This window comes from Gymnoscopelus braueri, assembly GCF_963280865.1.
Source record: "Gymnoscopelus braueri genome assembly, chromosome: 14".
In the NCBI taxonomy this organism is placed as follows: Eukaryota; Metazoa; Chordata; class Actinopteri; order Myctophiformes; family Myctophidae; genus Gymnoscopelus; species Gymnoscopelus braueri.
This window is the reverse complement of record NC_137619.1, coordinates 38711334-38734232: the sequence shown is the minus strand read 5'-3', so window position 1 is coordinate 38734232 and position 22899 is coordinate 38711334. Positions and strand designations below refer to the sequence as shown.

General features: G+C 42.7%; 1 protein-coding gene across 1 annotated transcript in view; it reads left to right on the top strand.

The window, feature by feature from the left end:
- LOC308100636 (uncharacterized protein) overlaps positions 1-22697 on the top strand; it is a gene marked incomplete at its 5' end in the record, with an annotated part of 28278 nt that extends 5581 nt beyond the window's left edge. The window contains 12 exons of the mRNA XM_080449701.1: positions 127-176; positions 1361-1466; positions 3532-3690; positions 4320-4437; positions 4537-4598; positions 5927-6052; positions 9596-9690; positions 9784-9939; positions 10037-10236; positions 11896-12025; positions 16170-16369; positions 22397-22697. Of these exons, the coding sequence (XP_080305827.1) occupies positions 127-176; positions 1361-1466; positions 3532-3690; positions 4320-4437; positions 4537-4598; positions 5927-6052; positions 9596-9690; positions 9784-9939; positions 10037-10236; positions 11896-12025; positions 16170-16369; positions 22397-22619 (1625 nt within the window). The 3' untranslated portion in view covers positions 22620-22697. The remainder of the gene's footprint in view (positions 1-126; positions 177-1360; positions 1467-3531; positions 3691-4319; positions 4438-4536; positions 4599-5926; positions 6053-9595; positions 9691-9783; positions 9940-10036; positions 10237-11895; positions 12026-16169; positions 16370-22396) is intronic.
- Between the last annotated feature and the right edge of the window lie 202 nt (positions 22698-22899).

Genomic DNA, 22899 nt, shown 5'->3' with positions numbered 1-22899 from the left:
TAATAGGCCTACAGTACGTCTGGTGTGATTTGCACCAGAATAATACATGTTATTCCATAGTTGTGCCTCCAATGCAATCAAAATAAATCTCACAATTTTCACTTCCCCTCGCTGCCTCGCATCCAGCGTCGTATATGCCTCAGTCTAAGGATCAGAATGGAAACTTCAGTGAAAAGGTACTGTAACCCATCCAAAGCAGGCCCTTCAGGGTGGCATCAACACGCAGCCCAAAAGCTGGTGCAATTACAGAATATGTTTATATTTCCCAACTCCCCTTGATCTGTCAAAGCAATGACTCTGCAAATATTCTCAGGATTTTAGTCTCCCTGTCCAGGATTTGCCAAGCTAGACTGCCGGTATCCTTAGCAATCCATGTGTTAGTTAAAACACAAAACAGAAAGAAAATACCCCCTTTTTTCTTTCTTTCTTTTTTTTTTTTCAAAAGCAAATTGCTCAAGTCCTACACTTGATGATTCATGTTTCCATGCATTATCTCCTATATTCTCTCCCTCAAGCACCCCGTGAATTAAGTATGAATAATTTGTACAGCATGTTCTTGGAGTAACCCATGCCTGGTATCCCAAATTAGATAAATACTATGGATTGCTAATTTGATTTTGGTCAATTACAATGTAATAGTGGTTATTTTCAAAATGTCTCCCTGCCTAACAACACAAGAGTAAAACCACTAAGACAAGGCAGACCACTTGCATGAACTCAGCTAATAATAATATATTCCAAACTCCCATGTCGCCTGTGCTGGCAACAGGGAATGCCACAGTTCTGTTCATCGGAGTTCAATTAACGGTAAATCTCTACCCCGAGAAATACACAGAAAACAATGTTTAGGTTGAGAACATAATGATTTGGTGTGCTGTACTGTGTAGCTTTATGCTGGTACCTTTGCCTAAATTATATACATTTTTATCCATTTTGTCCGTCAGGCTTAGCTTCTTCTTATTTAAAAAACAAAAAGTGTTACTTTCCATACCCAGCAAATCAAAATGGTGGCTCCCAGTGGCATAATTTGTGGTAGATGTTGTGCATTTAGTACCATAACATGCACATTCCTATGAATGACACACAGGATGATATGGAGTAGTAGTAGAGAGTGTGTTCAGAGGCAGTTCCTATATAAAAGAACCCGGACACTGTCTCTGAAATGCTTTGCACGGTGTCTGTTTGTGGTCTGTGATGTGTATTTGTTTAAATGACAGTGTTTAGCATAAACAAACATCTTCCTTTTGTCAACATATGCCACAAGAGATGCACGTTCATCCTACCAGCAACCACTTTTGTCTTCCAAAGAAACACACGTTTGTGAAATGCAGAGCGCCGTATCCTTTATGTCTCTCTAAAGGATGTGGAAGAGCCAGTGGTCAAAACTCTCGGGGATCTGAACACAGACGAGGTCTGCCAATGGTTCAGCAACATTGGTCTGCAGAAATGCCTCCCTTTCATCAGAGGTAACACACATTCTGCCGCCTGGCTCCCCTCCTTGGTTGTGCAATCAATTCAACGCCGTTTCCAGTACATATTTCCAGGCAGACATGTCTGACAACGTGATTTACCGAAAATCAGATCAAACCAAAACACCTCATCATTATACAGTTTACAAAACACCATTTTGATCGTTCATTTGTATGTTGTAATAACCACGCTGGAAAAACAAAGTTACAAAGTACTGTAAAAGGAACACAATAAACATATGAACAAGTAATAAGATTAGTCTGCTATTGTTTTTCATTAATTCCTATTCCTACTTGGGGCCAACTCAGCAGAATATCATCTTACCGTCCAAACACCAAAAATAACTATTTCTGAACTTCCTTCTGAGCACGTTGCAAACAAGGAAGAGCTTTAACTGGTTCAGGATGTGAAGAATTGGCTACACTTTTGAATAGAATATTGTTATGCTAGATGATATGGCTGCCTTCATTAAGTATCTCGGGGGTTCGTTATGTTTTCTGGATAATAAATGATTGTGTTTGCTTGAAGCTCAGAAACCTAATATCAGGGGGATTCCCCTTTTGCCTGAGCGGCGGATCTTTTCCCATGCAGGCGGGAGTCCTGGGTTTGCATCCAGGAGCTTACATCGGTGTTGTTACATGCACTGGGTTTCCCAGTGGGTGTGGTTGGGCGGGGTGGGGGGAGGGGTCAAAGGCGGGGGTGAATGAGTGGTGTTGAATCCAGGTGGTGACTATTGCTTAACCTTTTTCAATCCGGAAAACGCATCTGTCATTTTAGATTTCTTTGGCTAAAAGAACACATTTTCAAGAAGATTTTTTCAAAAATAGAAAATTTGTACAAAGATTTTTACTTTTACAAAAAGAACCAGGCAACACGCCGCCCGCCTCTACCCAGACAAGGCACCCCAATCCTGGGTACGGGGCTGGGTGGAGGGGACCCCCCCAGTCGGCCCTCCACGCACCTGCGGGAAAATTCCTGCTTGAGGCAGGAAGGCAGAGGCCGTGCTCCCGGAGGGCCCTGGACACGTAGCGCGATTTCTTATTTTACAAAAAGAACCAGGGAAATTGTGAAAATGTGTGCAAAACATTTTTAACTCAAATATTTACTTCTGGGGGTCCCTGGAACTAAATATTTTGAGATGGGGGTCCACGGACAAATACATATCATTTTGGGTGGCCCTTGACATGAAAAAGGTTTGAGAACCACTGATATTATAACAACATAAGTACTCAAACATTTTCATGTCAAGGTCCTCCAAAATGTATTTGGCCGGAGACCCCCCCATCTCAAAACATTTTGTTCCAGAGACCCGCAGAAGCAAAGATTTTAGTTAAAAAAAATTCGCTTTAAAAAATATAAGCACTAGCAGGCAAGCCAGCTCATAGCGTGGCACGAAGTGGCGCTCTATGAGCTTGTATATCTGCTATTTTTGAATAGCCAAAGCATAAAATAATGGTTAACGTGGTTAAAATCTGAAATTACACAGATGCTTTCCCGGTTTTAATGGGTTAATGTAATGTTTTCTTGTGGGACTTACATGTACAGCGGAATCTGGAGTGTTACTCTGAAAGTGTCAATTTTTTACACTTTCAGAGTTAAAGGACAACTTTGTTTTTTTACAACCCAGGTCTATGCTTTAGATTGTAATTAAAGTAAATAAAAGATGTTTTAACAATTTTCGCGATCTCTTTTACAGTGGGCGGGGGCATTCTGTCCGGTGGCTAAATATGTCTTTTTTTTTACACAATAACCTGGCGTTTTCTTTATTATTATTTACAGTAGCTCTTCTAGCCCCCAATAACTCACATCTGGCCATCAAAGACCACAGGATCTTTTTTTATTGTGTAAAAAAGGCATATTTAGCCACCGGACAGAATGCCCCCACCCACTGTAAAAAAAATCGCGAAAATTGCTAAAACTATAGAAAACAGTAAATGAAAAAAAGGAACACTCATCTTTTATTTACTTTAATTACAAGCTAAAATATAAACCTTGGTTGAAAAAAAAAAATCGAAACAGGTCTTTACTGTGTACTTATCAGTCAACCTATACCTCTTTCAGAGGCAGGTCTGCGTGGAGCCGACATAGCCTCCGTAGATGCAAAGACTCTAGACCTCCTCCGTGTTTCCACGCTGGAAGATAAGGAGCATCTGCTGTCGGCCATCTATACGGAGCTCCACCCTCCCAGCACTATCTCTCAGAGAGTGGACTCTCTTCTGGGTATGTACGCTGACATCATCATTATAACATCACCCCAGACACACATGTGCCAATGACAGTGATGGAAAGTAACTAAGTACATTTACTTAAGTACTGTAGCCTACTTAAGTACAATTTTGAGGTATTTGTACTTTACTTGAGTATTTCCAATTTCCAATACTTCTACTCCACTACATCTCAGATCCAAATATTGTGCTTTTACTCCACTACATTTATTTCAAAACTTTAGTTGCTAGTTATTTTGTAGATTTTGATTATTATTACAAATCTTAACCACTTCAGCCCACATTTCGGCTATTTGAAAATAGCGATGCGACGCATTGTGAGCTTGTAGATCTGCTATTTTCAAAAGATCTTTATACATTTGAAAACTTGAAATGGGACATTCTGCATAATGAGTACTTTTACTCTTGGTACTTTAAGTACATTTTGATGCAAATACTTTTGCACTTTTACTCCAGTAATTTTTTTCTACAGTATGTTGCAGTATTGATACTTTTACTTGAGTAAAAAAATTGAGTACTTTTTCCACCACTGCGCTTACATCATTATAACATCACTCAGACACACATGTGCCAATGAAGCACCAAATGAGTCAACTCTCATTCTGTCTCATCATATCTCCATAGAAACCTTGGGACCCAACAATGTGGAGAGATTCACCGCGGCTTTGGTGTCGATGAACAAGTCCAGGTCCTCTCCCCATGTGAGCTGCCTCAACATGAACCGCTCTTCCCTCAAGCTTAGGTGCAGTTTCCCATGTACACATTAGTATGACTAAGATCATATGAAGTAAAGATAAACACAAAAAGCCACAGTTTCAATATGTTGTCCCTTTCGTTACAGAAACAAGAGCCAAAGCTTCATGACACAGAAGAACGCTCAGCTGATAGAGATTACCATTAATGGTACTGTATCTGATTAGACTGCTAAGACTTCCTAAAGTGTTTTTTTTTTTAAAGTTGCTAATGCTTTTCTGCCATGCATTTAAGATACGTAGCTTGCGAGGTTAGTTCAGGCAGTATGTACTCGAGAGGTTACACACATGCTCATTACTATGTGGCTGTATACAGTGTTATGCCAGACCCATACGTCATACACTGACGTGGCAATCAGCTGTCCAATTGGGCGGGTTATTTGCATACCTAAATCTGCGTTCCTTCCGCTTTATGTGTTCCTGGTTTGTTGTTATGTGGCTGTTTGCTCCCACCGCCACCCCAGCACCACCAGTGGGCTCTGCTATTGGTTCTGTTCCCCACGGGGGGTTGTTATTGTATATCTATCTCTCTGCTCTTAATGGTTAAAGTTGTACAATGCAGATTCACAAATAACGATTTTTAGCAACCTCTGCTGGTCACTACCGTCACTGCATACAATTTCCGTAGTCCTCGATTACCCAGAATTCCATTTGTTTTCACCGGAAGCCGGAAGCGTTTCAAAAAGCGTTCTTTTAATTGTTTTATACTATCTGCGGATCGTTTCTCTTAGCCAGTGGAGCATTAGTTACCATGAGCTGTGCTTTCTTTTTCTGTTCTTTTTCGATCTTCCAAACCTACATTGTCTTAAAATCAGCGTGAGGTTCCTTTTTGTTATTAGCGCGGTAGTTCCTGGCCAAGGAAACCGTTGCGGTAGTTCCTGGCCAAACAGGAAACCAGTGCGATTCCGCCTCCGTTTTCCGTCCAGATGACGTCATTTTCCCGGGAAAGTCCCCCCCGACACCGTTCAATAGAAGATATATAAATAAAAGGCTTCCGGGGGTGAAATTCATGGAGTGGGTGTTGTGAAACTTTTGCCACTCACAAAAGATATACAATTTAACTTTAGTTTTGTTGAAAACGTTACCTAGTATTACTTTAATGATGGTTGTCTAATTGTGCTGAGCAGGGAGAAATATGTAGCAGAGCCTGAACGGCAAGATAAAATATTACATCCTCACTTGTATTCTCATTCTATAATATTGGTTCAATCTATTCAATCTATTATTCATTCGTTCGTATGTTCTACAAGCTCACAACATGTTGCAATACGACGCGTTATGAGCATGTAGATTGAAAGTTGCTAAGACATTGGGGCTTCCAACCCACCCAGGTCATACCACATATTCAGATGTACTGTATATATATATGACACCTATGTCCATTTTGCTCTGCATTCCACCTGCGTCAGACAAACACGCTGTTGAGGCAGGCTGCTTGTACTTCTTTACTTCTGATAATAGTGCCATGTTGTGTTGCAGCCTCAGAGCGGATTGTCCATCTCAGAACCCCAAAGGACACAACAGTAGGAAAGGTTACAGAGTCATGTATCAAGATGCTGGGAATGACAGAGGACAAGGATCTCTTCATTCTGAAAGACAAGCAAGGTTTGAGCACACACACACGCACGCACACACACGCACACACACACACACACACACACACACACACACACACACACACACACACACACACACACACACACACACACACACACACACACACACACACACACACACACACACACACACACACACACACACACACACACACACACACACACACACTAGGCTGTTATAGCATAGAGAGCAGGGGTTCCCAAACTTTTCAGCCCGCGACCCCAAAATAATGCGGCCATTGACTCCTAAACCTGGAGGTAATTTATGCACATAAACTTGCACGTTCGGTGCGCATTTGTAATGTATTAAAATGGTAAAATGTACTATCTACATTTTTAGATTGTATTTCATCCATTCTGTTGAATTTAAAAATTAAAAAAAAAATGTTCATGACCCAAAATAATTTCGCGACCCCACCGTCAGTCTCCCGCTACCCCAACTTTGGGAACCCCTGGCATAGAGCAGTGGTTGGCCGCGGACCCCCTTCTCAAATATTTTGTTCCAGGGACCCCCAGGAGCAAAGATTTGAGTTACAAATGTTTGCTTAAAAAAAATATATATATATACACAGGTTTGCACACATTTTCACAATATTTCAAAAATAGCAGATCTACAAGCTCATAGCGCGGCACCGAGTGCCGCGCTATGAGCTTGTAGATCTGCTATTTTTGAATAGCCAAAGTATAAAAGGCAAAAATGATTGTGATGCTATATTAGCACATTTTGCTGGGGACCCCCTGGAACCCCCCCAAGGACCCTTAGGGGTCCCCGGACCCCACTTTGAGAACCAACACCATTCAGAGGAATGGCAACCTCCTCCAGCATATCAAGCTGAGCTTCTTCTCTGCGATTATAATAGTCTATTTTCTCCTACATGGCTGTGAATGCTGGAGTCCTGAAGCCCCTGGATGGGTATCACATGCACAGAATGACATACGCAGTACTAAAAACATCAATGAGCATGATACCAATGAGCCGGTCACTGCCACAGACACCACACCAGGAGCTCCCAGCCAGCAAACTTGTGCTGCGGAGGCCGACGAATAGTTTATTTATTTTTTCTTATTTGCTTATATGCTATTTGTACGTCCTCCTATCTAGGTTCCTACCTTTATATTTCCTACCTTTATATTTCCTACCTTTATATTTCCTACCTTTATATTTCCTACCTTTATATTTCCTACCTTTATATTTCTTGTGGCAGTGATGTGAGATGCCTTCTTTTCTGCGATTACTGTCCGTGCATGCTTGTCGTTTGGTTTTTGTGTTGTCTGTGTGTCACAAAAAGTTGAACATTTCAATAAAAATTATCTTCAGTAACTAAATACAGTACTATATAATACACCCATACATACAAACAATGCGTACATACGTAAGGGTTAATGAACAGCCAATGTGGTCATTATAGAAATAAACCCCTGACAGGGTGATGTAGGATGCAGGTCTTGAATGATATGATCCAGTCTATTGATCAGAACTACAGCTACAGCAATCGAGAAATAACAGAACAAAGAATACTACGATTGACCAATCAGAATCAAGCACTCAACCAAGCCGCGTAATAAGGGATAAAAAACAGCAATAATGACCACCATGCTGTTCATTGTACCACTTTATAAACAAAACAATAATTTTACGCATGTTATTGCTTCTGCTAAATAAAATAGTTCAGTAAATTTTACAGCTGCCACAGGTGTTGCGAATCAGCTGATTGCAAAATTGCTGATTTCTCATATCAGACCACTGTGCTGGGTGCGCTGTGACTACTACCTTTTGTGATGCACCCAGGATAAGGGTACGGCCGTTCACACATTCGTGAGAATCGTGACTAAAACAGTCGTTTCCCGTTCGCTTCCATTCTATCCGAGGGAAGGCGGGGGTGGAGCTTATCTGATTGCGAAGCAAAATCACATCACGTACTGTACTGTCGCCGTGCCCCCGAGTTGAACTCTGCCGTGTTTGATGCCTCAGCATGCATTGGCCACTCCCCTGCCATCATGTGTGATCATGTGTGACCGTACCCTATTAATCAGCCATCCCCACACATACTGCAGGAGAGAGCCCTTTGTCTTGACAGCATGCTTCCATCTGCTCTGGCTTGTACCATCTTGCCCATATTCTTCAATAAACTTGGGTTTGTGCCATCTGCTTGTGCCCCTGCGTCGTTAAGGAGCCCTATAGGAAAGCCACGTGTGTAACACATGGCAGGCGAATTGCCACACTTTTGCGGCCATGATGACACAGAAGGCCCAGACAGAAAAGATGACAGTGAAACAGGGGACTGCAGCGAAGTGCCCCTGCATGGGGAGGTGCAGAAACAGAGCCTGACTATGAGACCCAGCGTTCTGGCTATACCAGCCCAGCGGTCTGGGGACCGGCAGCATCCTTTGTGCTACAGCAGCCCCAACGTAGTGTTGATTTTGACAGCAAATTTTGATTTAGTTTTAGTCGTAGTCTTTTGAATCAAATTCCATTTAGTTTTAGTCACATTTTAGTCATCTGAAATGTTTTACTGTTAGTCTAGTTTTAGTCGACTAAATATCATAAGATTATAGTCGATTAAATTTACAGTTAAAATGTATGTTGGTGGTGCCTTGATGGCGTCGTAATGGCTGATTTTACACTTTGGTTGATCTGATACAAGCTCACAACGCGTCGCGTTGTGAGCCTGTAGATCTGCTATTTTCAGAGCGCAACACCCGAGCGCAACCAAACATAAAATAATTTGTCTTTTAGTTCTACTGGATCTCTTCTCACTAGTCCCTCACTAACATTTTAGTCTAGTTTTTATTATATATTATATATATTATATATTTAGTCTTGGTTTTAGTCATAGCTTAGTTTTTATTTAGTTTTCGTCAATGAAAAAAGGTCGACCAACATTTTTTGTCATAGTTTTAGTCGACAAAATCAACACTGCCCCAACGCCCAGGCCCTCCCCAGCAACGGCTGAAGTCGACCGCGGTGCACCACCTGAGGGTGGGGAAGGATTACCATTGTAAAAAAGCCTGCAACTGGCCTACAGCCTCAGGATCTGGTCTCCGATGGGGGGGGGGGGTGGAGGTGGTTGGTTACTCTGGGGAGGTGTGCAGGACAATGGTGTTTTCTTTTTCTGTTTCATTTTGATGATTGGGCAAGATGATACAAGCCAGAGGAGATGGAAACAAACTGTCAAACCTGGCTGATTTATCCTGTGTGCATCGATTAATTAGATTGATGCACAACAGGTATGTAGTCACACCCAGGCCACGTGTGACTGCTTAAATCACCACCAACACCACATACCCCCAAAAGGAGGCAGGGGAGAATCCCCCCCACCCCCACCCCCTGAAAAACGGAAGCAAAATAAGAATACCAGACTCTAAGAAAGGGGTGAAGTACACAATAATACAAGTATTTGTACCATTTACTTATGTGTCGGAGGAGCCCCACCAAAGCCACTGAGGTGGCGTGTGGCGGGCGAATTGCCATGCATATCTACATGCCAACTACCATCGATGACAGTTACTGTACCTATTCCCTGTGTTTAAGGTCCCTCAGAGGAACTGTCGCCAGATCAACAGATTGGCGGTCTGCTGATATTAGCGTCAGAGAACAGACAACTGGAGCTGTACCTATGTAAAAAGGTAGGTTTGCAGACAGTTAACTTGATCATCATTCATGTACTGGAGCGGCTGGTGTCAACCAGCTTGTGATCTCTTTGCTTGTGCATCTTATAGGAGAGACCACGGAGTGTTGACTCTCAAGAACTCTCAATAACAAATGGTTCTCATGAGAATGGTAAACAGAACGGCCAAGTGAACCAGCCAGCGAAAGAACAGAAGATCAGGGAGCTAAACCAACAGGTGGACTCTCTGCAAAACGTCATCCTTCAGGTCTGTACTGTATCTCTTGAAATGTATATCTTGAAATGTATTTCACGCTGATTCATCATCATTGACTAAAAGCTTGACTTCCCCCCTGGTCTCCAAGGTCCAAGAGCTCCACCACGGCCTGGTGGCCTTCTGTTCGGAGCTGAAGAGCATGGATGGAGAGGCGGAGGTGGCAGGGCTCGGCTCTGCTGAACTGGAGCAGAAATTGGAAGTGGTCCAAAGCCGACTGAGGGATAAGAGGCACAGCCTTCATTCCCTCAGGGAGAACATCAGCCATGCTGCTGCTGCTCACAAGAACAAGTGGGTTGAATAATTATTAAAGTGTCTATGTACGTCTAGTACGTAGGCCTGTCACAATTATTACATATAATCGTCTAATTGCAATTATTTGAGATAATCGCAGCTTAGAGATAATCGCAGCTTACAACGCGTCTCGAAGCGACGCGTTGTAAGCTTGTTGAAAAATGTTCACACATTTTCAAATATTAAAAAAGCAGAAATAGCTGACCTACAAGCTTACAACGTGTCACAAACGTGTTGTAAGCTTGTAGATCAGCTATTTCTGCTATTTTTTACATGTATAACATTATTAAATATGTCAATAATTTCTTTGAATGTTTAAGTTATTTGTCATATCGGCCCTGTGCAATTTATGATCACGAAGCCTAAAAGGAAAACTGTTTTTTTTTTTATATATATGTTCCGATGTTCAATGCCAAACACACAATTAATTTGTAATCGTGACGGCCCTACTAGTACTGGTATCTATGACTGACCCAGCCCACCTTTGAGACCCATGCAGAGCGCCTAGATAGTGTGGGACAAAAAAAAATTAAGTCTGCACAGTGCACACCATGACTTTGCAAAAGCTCCCAGTCAACGCCTTATTGATTAATGTTTCGACACACAGTCTTCTTCAGAATGAGACATAAGCCAAACACACAGTCTTCTTCAGAATGAGGCATAAGCCAAACACACAGTCTTCTTCAGAATGAGACATAAGCCAAACACACAGTCTTCTTCAGAATGAGGCATAAGCCAAACACACAGTCTTCTTCAGAATGAGGCATAAGCCAAACACACAGTCTTCTTCAGAATGAGACCTAAGCCAAACACAACACTCCTTTTAGTAGTAACGCCTCAGATTAACCACCAATCAGTGGGATGCATTGATCACACAGGTGCAGTCGATGTGCATCCTATCAGTGACCAGTGTAAAGTAACTCGTACAGCTACATTTACTCAAGTACTGTACTCAAGTACAATTTTGAGGTTCTTTTACTTTACTGGACTATTTCCAATTGTCTATACTTTTACTTGTACTCCACTACATCTCAGAGGCAATTATTGTACTTTTACTCCACTACAATTATTTGAAAACTTTAGTTACTAGTTACTTTGCAGATTTAAATTATTATGTTATAAAACATACATTAACCAATTTAGCCCTATTTTAAACTTAGGCTGTTCTACAAGCTCACGACGCGTTGTGAGCTTGTAGAACTGCTATTTTCAAACATTTTAGTACTTTAACTTTTGGTACTATAAGTACATTTTGATACCAATACTTTTGTAGTATTTTTTTTATTCCGGACTTTTACTTGTAACAGAGTACTTCTAGATTGCAGTATTGATACTTTTACTTAAGTAAAACATTTGAGTACTTTTTCCACCACTGCATCCTTTAGTGTTCCTTTAAGCCTGATCTATACTATATAGCCTACAACCATCACACAACATGTTGCTCGTCAAAAAACGTATGTAATTTCAACTTGGACAAAATAGGTTGTTTGACAAAGGGTCATGAAACAAAGTATACAATTAGGCATTAGTTTTCTATTTATTCTCTGAGACACTGACCTATAATTCTATGAAAAAACTGACAGATCAATAAAGCATTCTAGCAGGCGATCACTCATGATGACCTTTGCTGATAAATGACATTGTCTTGCCATGCAGGCGGCTGGAAGTTCGTCTTCTGGACAAAATGAAGCTGAACTGTCAGGTGTTTCAGGAGGAGATCTCCCTGGTGCACCTCAACCGGCAGGTGTCTCACCTGGAGAACGCTCTGCAGGACAGCCATGAGAAGGTGATTTTAGGTCACCCAAAGAATAAGTTTTAACTCATTCAATGCCAGAAAAAAACATTGTCTAGTTGCCTCAGTGCCAGCGTTTTTTTTTGGTGTTTTCGCTAACCTTTGAAAAATCATAGAATATTAGCTTCACAGCGATCGACCCGCCGATCGCGGTAAAAGACGTAGCGGGGTCTCGAACACTCGGAGAAAAAAAAAGTGTCCATTCCATATAAATGGGCAGTTGAATGAGGAGTGGCTTTCCCCCACAACAACAGAAAGCAGAGAAAAAGGTGTTTTTGTGCTGTTTTTTGTTTGGGATCACGTGGTTTTGCTCATAGATATAGAAACCTAGATACCTCATTGGCCTTTGCAGTTCATTGGAGCGACCTGTATTTGCGACCGCCATTTTGGAGAAGGCAAGCTTCCTGGCTACTGACCAATCACAGCGCGTCTTTTCCGGGACGTGGCAGAAACTACAGTAGTTGTATAGATGGGATATCCTAATATACAATAGAGAGTGGCGAGCATGCGTGGCTGTCTGCCTCGCCAGCCTGTTTGTGTGTCTGCGTCTCCAACAAGTTAGGTCTGCGCTCTGCTGTCTCAGCAGTTTGCTTTCGCTTTCGCTTTGTGTGTTGACGTTCATTGCAACACGGGTGTTTTGTGTCGACACGCAAATGGAAAGCGAAAGCAAGCTGCTGAGACAGCAGAGCGTGTTGACGTTCATTGCAACAAGGGTGTTTGCTCTGCTGTCTCTGTGTCCGATGTGCGGCCCAGGCTACTAGACGAGAGGGCCGCACAGCGGCCCGAACCTCTAGTTTTTATACAACTAGATTCTTGACAAGTCCCGGAAAAGACACGCTGTGATTGGCCAGTAGTCAGGAAGCTTGCCTTTTCCAAAATGGCGCCCGCGATACAGATGCCTCAGAGCCGGAAGAGGCGTCTACCTTTATATGTCTATGGTTTTGCTGCCTCGGTGCCTCTGAAGGACTCAGATGGTGATCGCTGGTTTGCGAACAGCGCCATCCGATGGATAAACACGTCAAACACGTCAAACACGTCAAACACGTCAAACACGTCAATGGCACTCGAGCCTATGGGGGAAAAAAACATGTCAAACACGTCAATGGCACTGTTAACAACTGTTTTAGAGATACCAAGAGCTGGGTGTGTACAATTATGGTCATATGTATAGGCAGGCCTAAAATAGAACTACAGTACAATACGAGTACAGATAGGTTGTCATATTCCTGTTTTATCCTGTGATGAGTCATCGTTTATGGTGTGCAGACATGGGCCTCCCCATGAAACCACACAGACAGTTACGTTCGTTTTCATTGAATTAGACTGCAGTAGAATTAGCTGACTCTGGGAGGAGGGCGATAACAACTTCCTGATCTAGTATTACTTGACGTCTTTGTGTCTGTCACCTCTGATCCACATTTTTACTGTTCTCTTGAGTGACAAACACAATCCCTTCTATTCAAATGCACCCTGTTTCATTAAGCTATGCAGTTAGCAGCTGTGTGTGAGGAGTGGGTGCGCATGCATGCATGCACAGGCCCCCGAGTGTCGTCGTCCATTGGCCTGGACGACATGCGCTTTTACTGAGAAAGTGATCTTTAGCGCCCGACACCCGAGAGCCTGTGACTATACCAACAATGGAATGTGTGTGACAAAAGCCACTGGGAGAGTAGCAAGGGAGAAAATGGGCCAGCGTATGTAAAACTATCTCCAACCATCCCCAGAGGAGGCTGTTTTTTTTTATTTTTTATGTGGAGTCTTTTATCCCATTGGAGAAGCCCTAACGAGGTGCCATGAAAGGACACACGCGGCTTGGGCTTTGAAAGGTGCCCCGTGTCACGTTGCCGCCCCCAGGGCCACACCGTGGTTTTTTTTTTTCCTTCTTTTTTTCTTTCTTTTTTAAGGTGCTGAGTTTGTGGGAAAAGCGGCAGCGCTAATGTTTATCATATGACCTAATCAGAGTTAACACACGGGTCAGGGCCGAGAGGAGCACAGCCCTGGGAAACTTGACGGAGACGTCGAGGCTCTCTCTAATAAGGAGCAGACTGCCCCGTGTTTGCTCTCGTATAAGAGCTGCCCCTGCATTACAGACAATAAGGAAATATTTCATCATCGTGCCGTCTAATCTCGGGGATCTATCGCGACTGGAGAGCATCAATAAAAGAGACTGGGGGGGGGGGGGGAGTATTGGGAGAAGGGAGGGAGGGAGGGGAGGGAGGGAGAGAGGGAAGGAAGGGCAAGCAAATGGCGGAAATGATTTTAAATAAGCAGTTTAACTTGGACAGCACCAAAAAAAAACAACGACAACTTCAGACGGACTGTTAAAGGAGGGGAAATGAGAAGAATTGCTCTTTCTCCCTCCCTCCCTCCCTCCAGCCTTCTCGTCGCTCATTGGGTCTTTGAAGATGGATCGATTTTTTGAGAACAATTTGCCACCTCCGCTCCAGTGGCATACCCCTGAGGTTAGGAGGGCTGTGGCGTTGAGGATAGGGTGTCTCCAGTTCCCATGCCATATGAACAGTCAAGGATACAAGTTTGCGGTCGTCCTCTATTGCTCCCCGTGGTCAGATTGTGTCTCCCATTATCCCCAGCCTCCATTTTATACCCCAAGGTCGACTTTGTTAAAGATCCCTGACGTCGGAGCCGTCAAGACATTTACATTGAAGACGACAAGCATTGACCGTCGAGCTGCAAAAAAAAAAGTCATTAGAAATGATAGTGTAATTCTTTCCACTTAGCCTAGCATCTACGTTTTGTCTGGCCTGTCAGTGACTCATTTCTCACACTGGATCAAACAAAGTCCTTCCACAGGCTCATGTTTCAACAACTTCCCCTGACAGTGCCAAAATAATTCTCCCTATGAAAATGCCATTGGGAGTGGTTCTCTCTTTTAATATCCTTTCTATCGTTATTCCAAAAATTATTCCTACACACAACTTATTTCCACCTTCTCCCTCTGCTTTTTGGCTGTGTATGCATGCGACAATGGCCGCCCGCTGATCTCAACAAGCAGTGTTATTGCAAACTTTGCAGCAGCATTGTTAGGGGTCTGGAGTGTATCTGGGGTATGTGGAATGTCTTGTGTCTGGCACACAGGTAGGCTAGGATTTGGGCCAGATCCATTGGATAAACAACAAGAATATGAAGAGAAAATTCTTTGGGCTCTCGCCATGTGCCCCCCATGCTTCGAGGGAAACCAGAAAAAGGGGAGAAAATGATGCACATTAGAGAGAGTGCTCCTCAAGGGGCCTCTGCAGCGTTTCCGTGGAGATATCCTGTCTGGCCCTTGTGTCTGAGGAGAAAGAGGCCTTAGCTTTGACCCCTGACCCTGAGCACGGCGGCATCCATCGCTGCGAGGCATTCACACGCCATGAGGGGGGGAGGGGGAGTGGGGTGGGGGGGGAGAGAGTGTGCATGAGGGGGGTGGATGGAGGGAACGTTGGAATTTAGTGGTCAGACTCGCAAGTTATTTCTGTGCCCCACAAGCTACTTGCGGTGTGATCCCTTCCAAAGCTAATCATTACATCTTGGTGGTCTGTAGGCCCTGACGCACCCTCAGACTTATCTCTTCGTGACCTCCACGTGGTGCCTGTTTGAAGCTTCCAGGTCTTCATTCAAAGGGATATAAAACGGTGCATAAATCACTGCCACATTGCAGGGGCATTAAGACATAACACGATTCGGTGACATGATTTAACTCTGTAATCAGCCTCATGAACGCCAAATATGTGCCAGTGGCATTATTCTCCATAGCATCGCCGTAAACTCCACGTTCTCGATAACTCTCGCTTTGCCCTTTAATTAAATTGCTCATTGCAAAGATAATGAGAGTTTTATTTCCACGGAGACATACAATCAGAGGATCATTTTAGTTTTACCACTAAAAGTCAAAGAAGCGAGTCCAAGTGAGGAGTTTTCTCGGCGCTTGCAAAAATGGAAATGGTTTCATGTGCATTTTTTTTCATGCGCGCGCGATGCAAAACAAAGCGTCAGAGAGTCTAGAGTATGTGAGAGAGCAATGCGTGTCTGTCTGTGTGTGGTGTGTGCGTGCCCTTGCCCCCTTGTGTGTGTGCACGTGTGCATTCTAACTGTGTGTGTACTGTACGTGTGTGTGTGTGGGGCTTGTGTGCTTTTGCAGAGGAGGTCTCAAAGCGAGTGCTCAGCCCTCGGCACGCTGGGCCAGCTGGTGTCACCTCAGCGTCCTGCCATGCTGCTGGCCGTCCAGGAGCGCCGAGGACCGGACGGCCGCTACGCCTTCGCGTGTCGCCGGATGGAGGAGGGTAGCGGTGGTCTGGTGGTGGTCCGGGCGGGCGACTCCCACCTCTGTTTGGATGACAGGTAGTCACTCTACATCAGCGTTGATTCTCAAAGTGGGGTCCGGGGACCCCCAGGGGTCCTTGGGGGGGGGGGGGGGGGGGGGGGGGTTCCTGGGAGTCCCCCAGGAATGTGTTAATATAGCATCGCATCAATTTTAACCACTTCAACCTTTTATACTTTGGCTATTGGAAAATAGCAGATATACAAGCTCATAGCGCGGCACCGAGTGCCACGCTATGAGCTTGTAGATCTGCTGTTTTCTTTCTAAATCGTGAAAATTTGTGAAAATCTTTGAATGTAGTATTTTTTGAAGCGAATTTTTTTTAACTCTTGCTTCTGGGTGGTCCCTGGAACAAAATATTTTGAGATGGGGGTCCGCGGCCAAATACATATCATTTTCGGGGTCCTTGACATGAAAAAGTTTGAGAACCACTGGTCTACAGTATGTGACAATTCACTATGCACAGTACAATCCTCAGTGTTCATTTATCAAGTTTCAACTAGTGCACAAATGTACATTTGCTACACTCTCAGAGTTAAAGGGGGGCAAGAGATATTTCATTTTATTCTTGGTAAGATAAGTATTAAAATGCTCTATACATTGATAGTAATTATTGCTATAGAGCAGTGTGGTTCTCAACCTTTTTACACTGAGTACCACCTCAAAGAATATTAGGCTCACCAAGTACCACCATTAACTGATGTTAAAATGCAGTAGCTATCCCATCCTATTCATCTATGCACAGTTCACACAGGAGGCAAATTAATTCATAATAATATAAGAATATATATAAGAATAAGAATATATTTTTTTTTTACCAAAGTCATGCTGTACAAAATGGCAACAATAAAACTGGTACTTTCACTCATACAGGCAGGCAGACAGACAGACAGACAGACAGACAGACAGACAGACAGACAGACAGACAGCTAGTAAGAAGTTTAACTTTCTACCGGCTTTGCAATGTGCGAGGAGTAGCCTATGCCGCTGGATTTAATTGGCCACAGGTGTAAGGTTAATCACGGACTTAGCCTGATTCAGTTTGTCTCATGTCAGCATGTGTGTTTGGTTGTAAGATGTGTTTTGAGATGCGTTTCAGGCATTCATTACATACCACAGTGTCTGTAGCTATGCCTCCGCCCCAGTTTTCGCGTCACATTAACTGGGTGGGTTTGTGCCATTTGAACGGCACCAATTATCGGCGCTGGGTGCCATTTCACTGGCGTTCCTGGAGCAAAAACTGCTTTGTTCAAGTTCTGTGGTCCAAGACATCCACCACTTGCAGTTACAGAGCTGCACTGCTCGTCAAAAATATTCTCCTCTTGTCTTGATCCATCCTTGAGCCACGATTACATCATTTTAACTCCGCTGTTTATTATCTTGCCACCGTTTAGCTTGTTGAACTTGTGATCCGTTGATACCGTGGACGCATCGCCGACACGTTTATATAAGCCAACATAAACATAAACACACCGCACACTGTATTGTGCAACGTATTAATACAGGAAAGCAAAACTTTTTTCCATAATATCATGGTCAATTTATTTCCATTCATAGAAGTATTTCGATAGTAGCCTATTATATGTTTTTATATTTTATATTTCAGTCTTTTTTCTTTTTTGGGGTATTCCTCTGCGTACCACCAGAGGGGGCCTTACGTAGGTTGAGAACCACTGTGACAGTTGTGGGTTTTTTTTTCAGTAAGATGGGTCTCCGGATCTCTCATTCTTCAGTAAACAGAAAATACATTTTCAGATGATGGTACCAATTTTTATATACAGGATAAACAAGTGAAATTAGATGTGATCTAACAAAAATAGTGAACGGGCAAATTTGTAACTGGAACATTATAACATTTATGCCGAACATTTATTTTCTGTTTAATAATGAGCCAGAGAGACAGGGAGAGACGCCTGTCATCGAAGAAGAACTATAGCAATGATTACTATTGAAACAGAGCTTTAAATGGACCCTCAGGTATTTTTCAGTGTATGCTTTTCTTACACCTTTTTCAACCCACTTGGTCATTCTTTGACTGTACTGTTTCTATTTTATCTTGGCTATGAACCTTTAACATACACTGCCCATCTACTGAACTGTCTTGCGCGTGTCATCGACATCAATATTGCTCTATGTTGCGTCACGTTACACGTTGCATAAGTGATCTTGTGCAATTCACATGTGTGTTGCTGTGCGTTCATTGCAGTGAATAAAGTGTTTCTGATTCATCATCATACACATTTTGTGCCAGGTTAGTATTATAGGGTGGTATAATTGAGAGCGAGAGAGGAAAGAAAGAGAGAGCCCCATGGCCACACAGGTCATGGACCAGTTTTGAACCCTTAGGAATGCATGATTATGTGATACATACGTACTGTAGGCTACATTCACTAACTGCTTGTGGCACCTGGGCTCACTCACTGACACATAATACAGCAATAAACTGACATTAAAGGGCACCCCCTGGGTAGAGTAGCTCAAGGAAACCTTGTATGTCCAAGACCGATCTTTTTTTAAAGATATTTTTACTCATTAAGACCTGGAACGCGTGTCATTTTTACTAGATTTAAGCTAAAAAGCATTATTTTACACTTTGGGCTATTCAAAAATAGCAGATCTACAAGCTCACAGCGCGGCACCGAGTGCCGCGCTATGAGCTTGTAGATCTGCTATTTTGGGAAAACCTTGACAATCTGAGCAAATCTTTGAATATACATATGTTTTAAAGCGAACGTTTTTAACTCCAATCTTTGCTTCTGGGGGTCCCTGGAACAACATATTTTGAGATGGGGGGGGTCCGCGGCCAAATACATATCATTTCGGGGGTCCTTGACAATTATGAAAAAGAGTGAGAACCACTGATATAGCAACATTTTTTAAACTGTTAGGATTTAGAAGACATTTTAAGAATCTTGATGGGTTAAAAACATTTCGAAATAGTGAAAACAGGCGATCTACAAGCTCACAACGCGTCAAGCTTGTAGATCGACTTTCATGTAAACACTGTTGTATCATGATGAAGTAGGGCATGAATTTACGGGAAAAAATGTCTAAATCTGGAGATACGAGGTTTCTGCCTGACAGCACAACGACATACTCATTTATATAATGGCGACATTCTGGGTCTGAATCCAGCTCCGGATCTGCATGTCATGTCATTACCCTTCGGCTCTCGCCTCCCTGTCTCTCTCTTTCTGCTGTGCCATCTAATAAAGAAAGAAAGAAGAACAAGAAAGAACAATTAGAATCGGCCTCGGGTCTAAATGGGTTAAAACAATGTAAAAATAATACGACTATTGATCTTAACACGCCTAATCAAGCAGGCTGCGTCGCAAAGACTTCCACATGGGCCACTGGTATCCTCAAGAAGCCCTTCCAGTTTCCAGTTTTTTTGAGAGCAAGATGTAAATCACTCATTTCCCATGCCAACTCATAAGTTATTTCTCTCTCTGCCCCTGTAGCCGTGGAAACCCGTCAGACACTGGCTCCGACACAGGAAAACACTGTAATGCTTCAAACTTGAAGGCAAACAAGATAATGGAGCTGCATGTTAGACATGCCGTTTTTGGCATGTTTTTGCATCACTTGAACATCGCGTCGAACATCACATTGAACAAGTGTCTGCACACGCAACGGGGAAGAAAACAGAGAGCCAATGTCATCATTCTTGAGAGGAATGCTTAAAGGGATAGTTCACCCCATAAAAATTTCGCATTCCTAAGCCAATAATTTGATGAACAGCGTTCACGGTTACCTACCGTAACCGCTGCCGGTCATCAAATTATTGTCTTAGGAATGCGACAAAAACAAAAGTCATTTTGGGGGTGAAAATTCATTCTCGGCGGTACAATGGTATCGCATGACCAGAATTGCAGATCTACAAGCTCACAACGCGTTGTGGTGCATTGTAACGCGTTGTGACGCTTTGCTTATAAAGATCCGATATTTTCAAGAACGTTTGACAAATTTTGACAAATTTTGACAAATTTTACTTTGGTACTTTATGTATATATTTGATGCTACTTTTACTCAAGTAAAATATCGAATTCAGGTCATTTATTAGTGGCCTGAATTCGAAATAAAAATAATAAATAAATGAAAATAGCCGATCTACAGGTTCACAACCAGTTGTGAGCTTAGTAGATCGGTCATTTTTAGCGAAGAGATTTGATCTAGAGGGCATAAAAAGAGTGCACCATGTACAGTGCAATTCAGGTCCATTTTACTAAGTAAGTATTGAAGGTCCATTAAGACCGGGAACGCATCGGTGTCATTTTAGATGTCTTTGGCTATTCCAAAATAGCAGATATGATCTTGTAGATCTGCTATTTTTCGTCGTTAAAATGTGTCCAAATCTTATATATTTTTAACTCAAATCTTTGCTTCTGGCGGTCCCTAGCACAAAATATTTTGAGATGGGGGGTCCGCGGCCAAATACATATAATGTTGGGGATCCTTGACATGAAAAGGAACACACCACTGTACCAACATAAGTTTTTTTCAGAAAACTGTTAGGATTTAGAAGATTTCTTTTTTTAATCAGCCTCGGGTCTTAATGGGTTAAGTGGTTAAGTAAAAAAAGAAAATAAATCAGAGTACTTTTTCCACCCTTGCTGTGTAGACGGTAGGCTTCACAGAGACAGAAGCTAGAGAGTGTGCTTGTCTGTGAACGTTGCTGTGTTTGGTTGCTGATCACAGTACCTCTGCCAGTGCTCTTTATACAGTCAGTGAAGAAATATAAAAGGCTCATTTTTTCCCCTTCTCACAGTTTCATCCGGACCGACTATAAACACAAAGCTAACGAAGGGGCTTTTTTAACAAGCTTGGGAGTCTGTGTAAAAAAAGTTAAGTTTAATATTTCACGCCCTGTCATTTGGTGAGGTCTTTGATATCATTTGTGATTTGTTATATTAGCAAAAGCAGTGAGGGGGGAGCCTTGCCTCTACCTGCATGAAGCGAGGATTCTGCCAACTAAACTGATATTGTTTTGCGGGAATTAAAGGGAAGATTTCCCCCTGAAGTACTTTGGTGGCCCTGTCTTAACCTTTTTCAGTTTTTCTTCGTGGAATGCACGCCACGGGATGGGATGGTACGATAGAATGATGATGATAATTACGATTAAGACACTTTTGTTCATGAGCACCCATCGTTCTTGGGCGTAGTAGGAAAATAATTATAGTGCAGGTCTAAATGTTCTGCAAGGATAAGGATAATTCCTTTTAACAGGTCGTTCATGAAAGTCCTTGCGGTCTTGTTTCCAATGAGAACCTGTGAGCAATTGGGGTTAAGAGTCTTGCTCAGGGACAAATTTCATATCATCGGCACATTATGCTGGGATAGCCTGGAATCGAACCTGGGGCAACCAGGGCCTCTGGTTCCCTAGGCGGGCTCACTAACCACTCAGCTATGGCCGCCCCATGAACACTGTCCTGCTGCAGTAATATGAGTCATTTACTGTATTTACATGCTACTGATTCTCAATCAAAATGAGGGAGAGGCTCTCAGTAGAAAATGATTCTTTTTGATGATTCGAATGAATCAAATGATTCGAATATATACGAATATGAACGGTATCGGTATCGGTCGATCGTTGATCGTGCAGTCAATTCATTTGTTTAACCCATTAAGACCTGAGATTCTACAAATGTCTTCTAAATCCTAACAGTTTTCTGAGAATACTTATGTTTTCATATCAGTGGTGCTCAAACTTTTTCATGTCAAGGACCCCCAAAACGATATGTATTTTGGCTGCGGACCCCCATCTCAAAATATAGTGTCCCAGGAACCCCCCCCCCCCCCCAAATTACAAATGTTTGCTTTAAAAATATATATATTCAAAGATTTGCAGAAATGTTCAAGATTTTTCAAAAAATAGCAGATGCTTGTAGCACGGCACTCGGTGCAGCGCTATGAGCTTGTAGATCTGCATTTTTTGATTAGCCAAAGAAATCTAAAAATGACACAGATGCGTTCGCGGTCTTAATGGCTTAATGTATTTCGATTAATTCATGTGAACAGTAGGCTATGTGTTATAATGTGTCCTGCAGGCTTATGGAGGTCAATGGGGTTCCAGTGGTCAGCTCGACTGAGGAAGAATTAAGCGATCTCCTGCTCCAGGGACCCGGCAGTGTTCAGATTGTCGTCCTTCGCCGACCCCCTCAGGGACCCCCGTCCCACCAGCATCCTGTCCTCCAGCATAACATGGCCGACCCAGACAAGGATGCTGTCGCCACTGAAAGTCCTCCACAGCGGGAGATGATGGCCATCTGATTACCAGTGGTGGGACAGTAACTAAGTACATTTACTTGAGTACTGTACTTAAAGGGATAGTTCACCCCCAAAATGACTTTTTTTCTATCGATTAGTCACCCCGTGGAGACTTGAATGAATGGATTTTTTTAGTTTTTGTCGCATTCCTAAGCCAATAATTTGATGACCAGTCCACTGGTCATCTAATTGGCTTACGAATGCGGAAGAAAAAAAATCCATGAATTCAAGTCTCCATGGGGTGACTAATCGATAGAAAAAAATCATTTTTTGGGTGAACTAT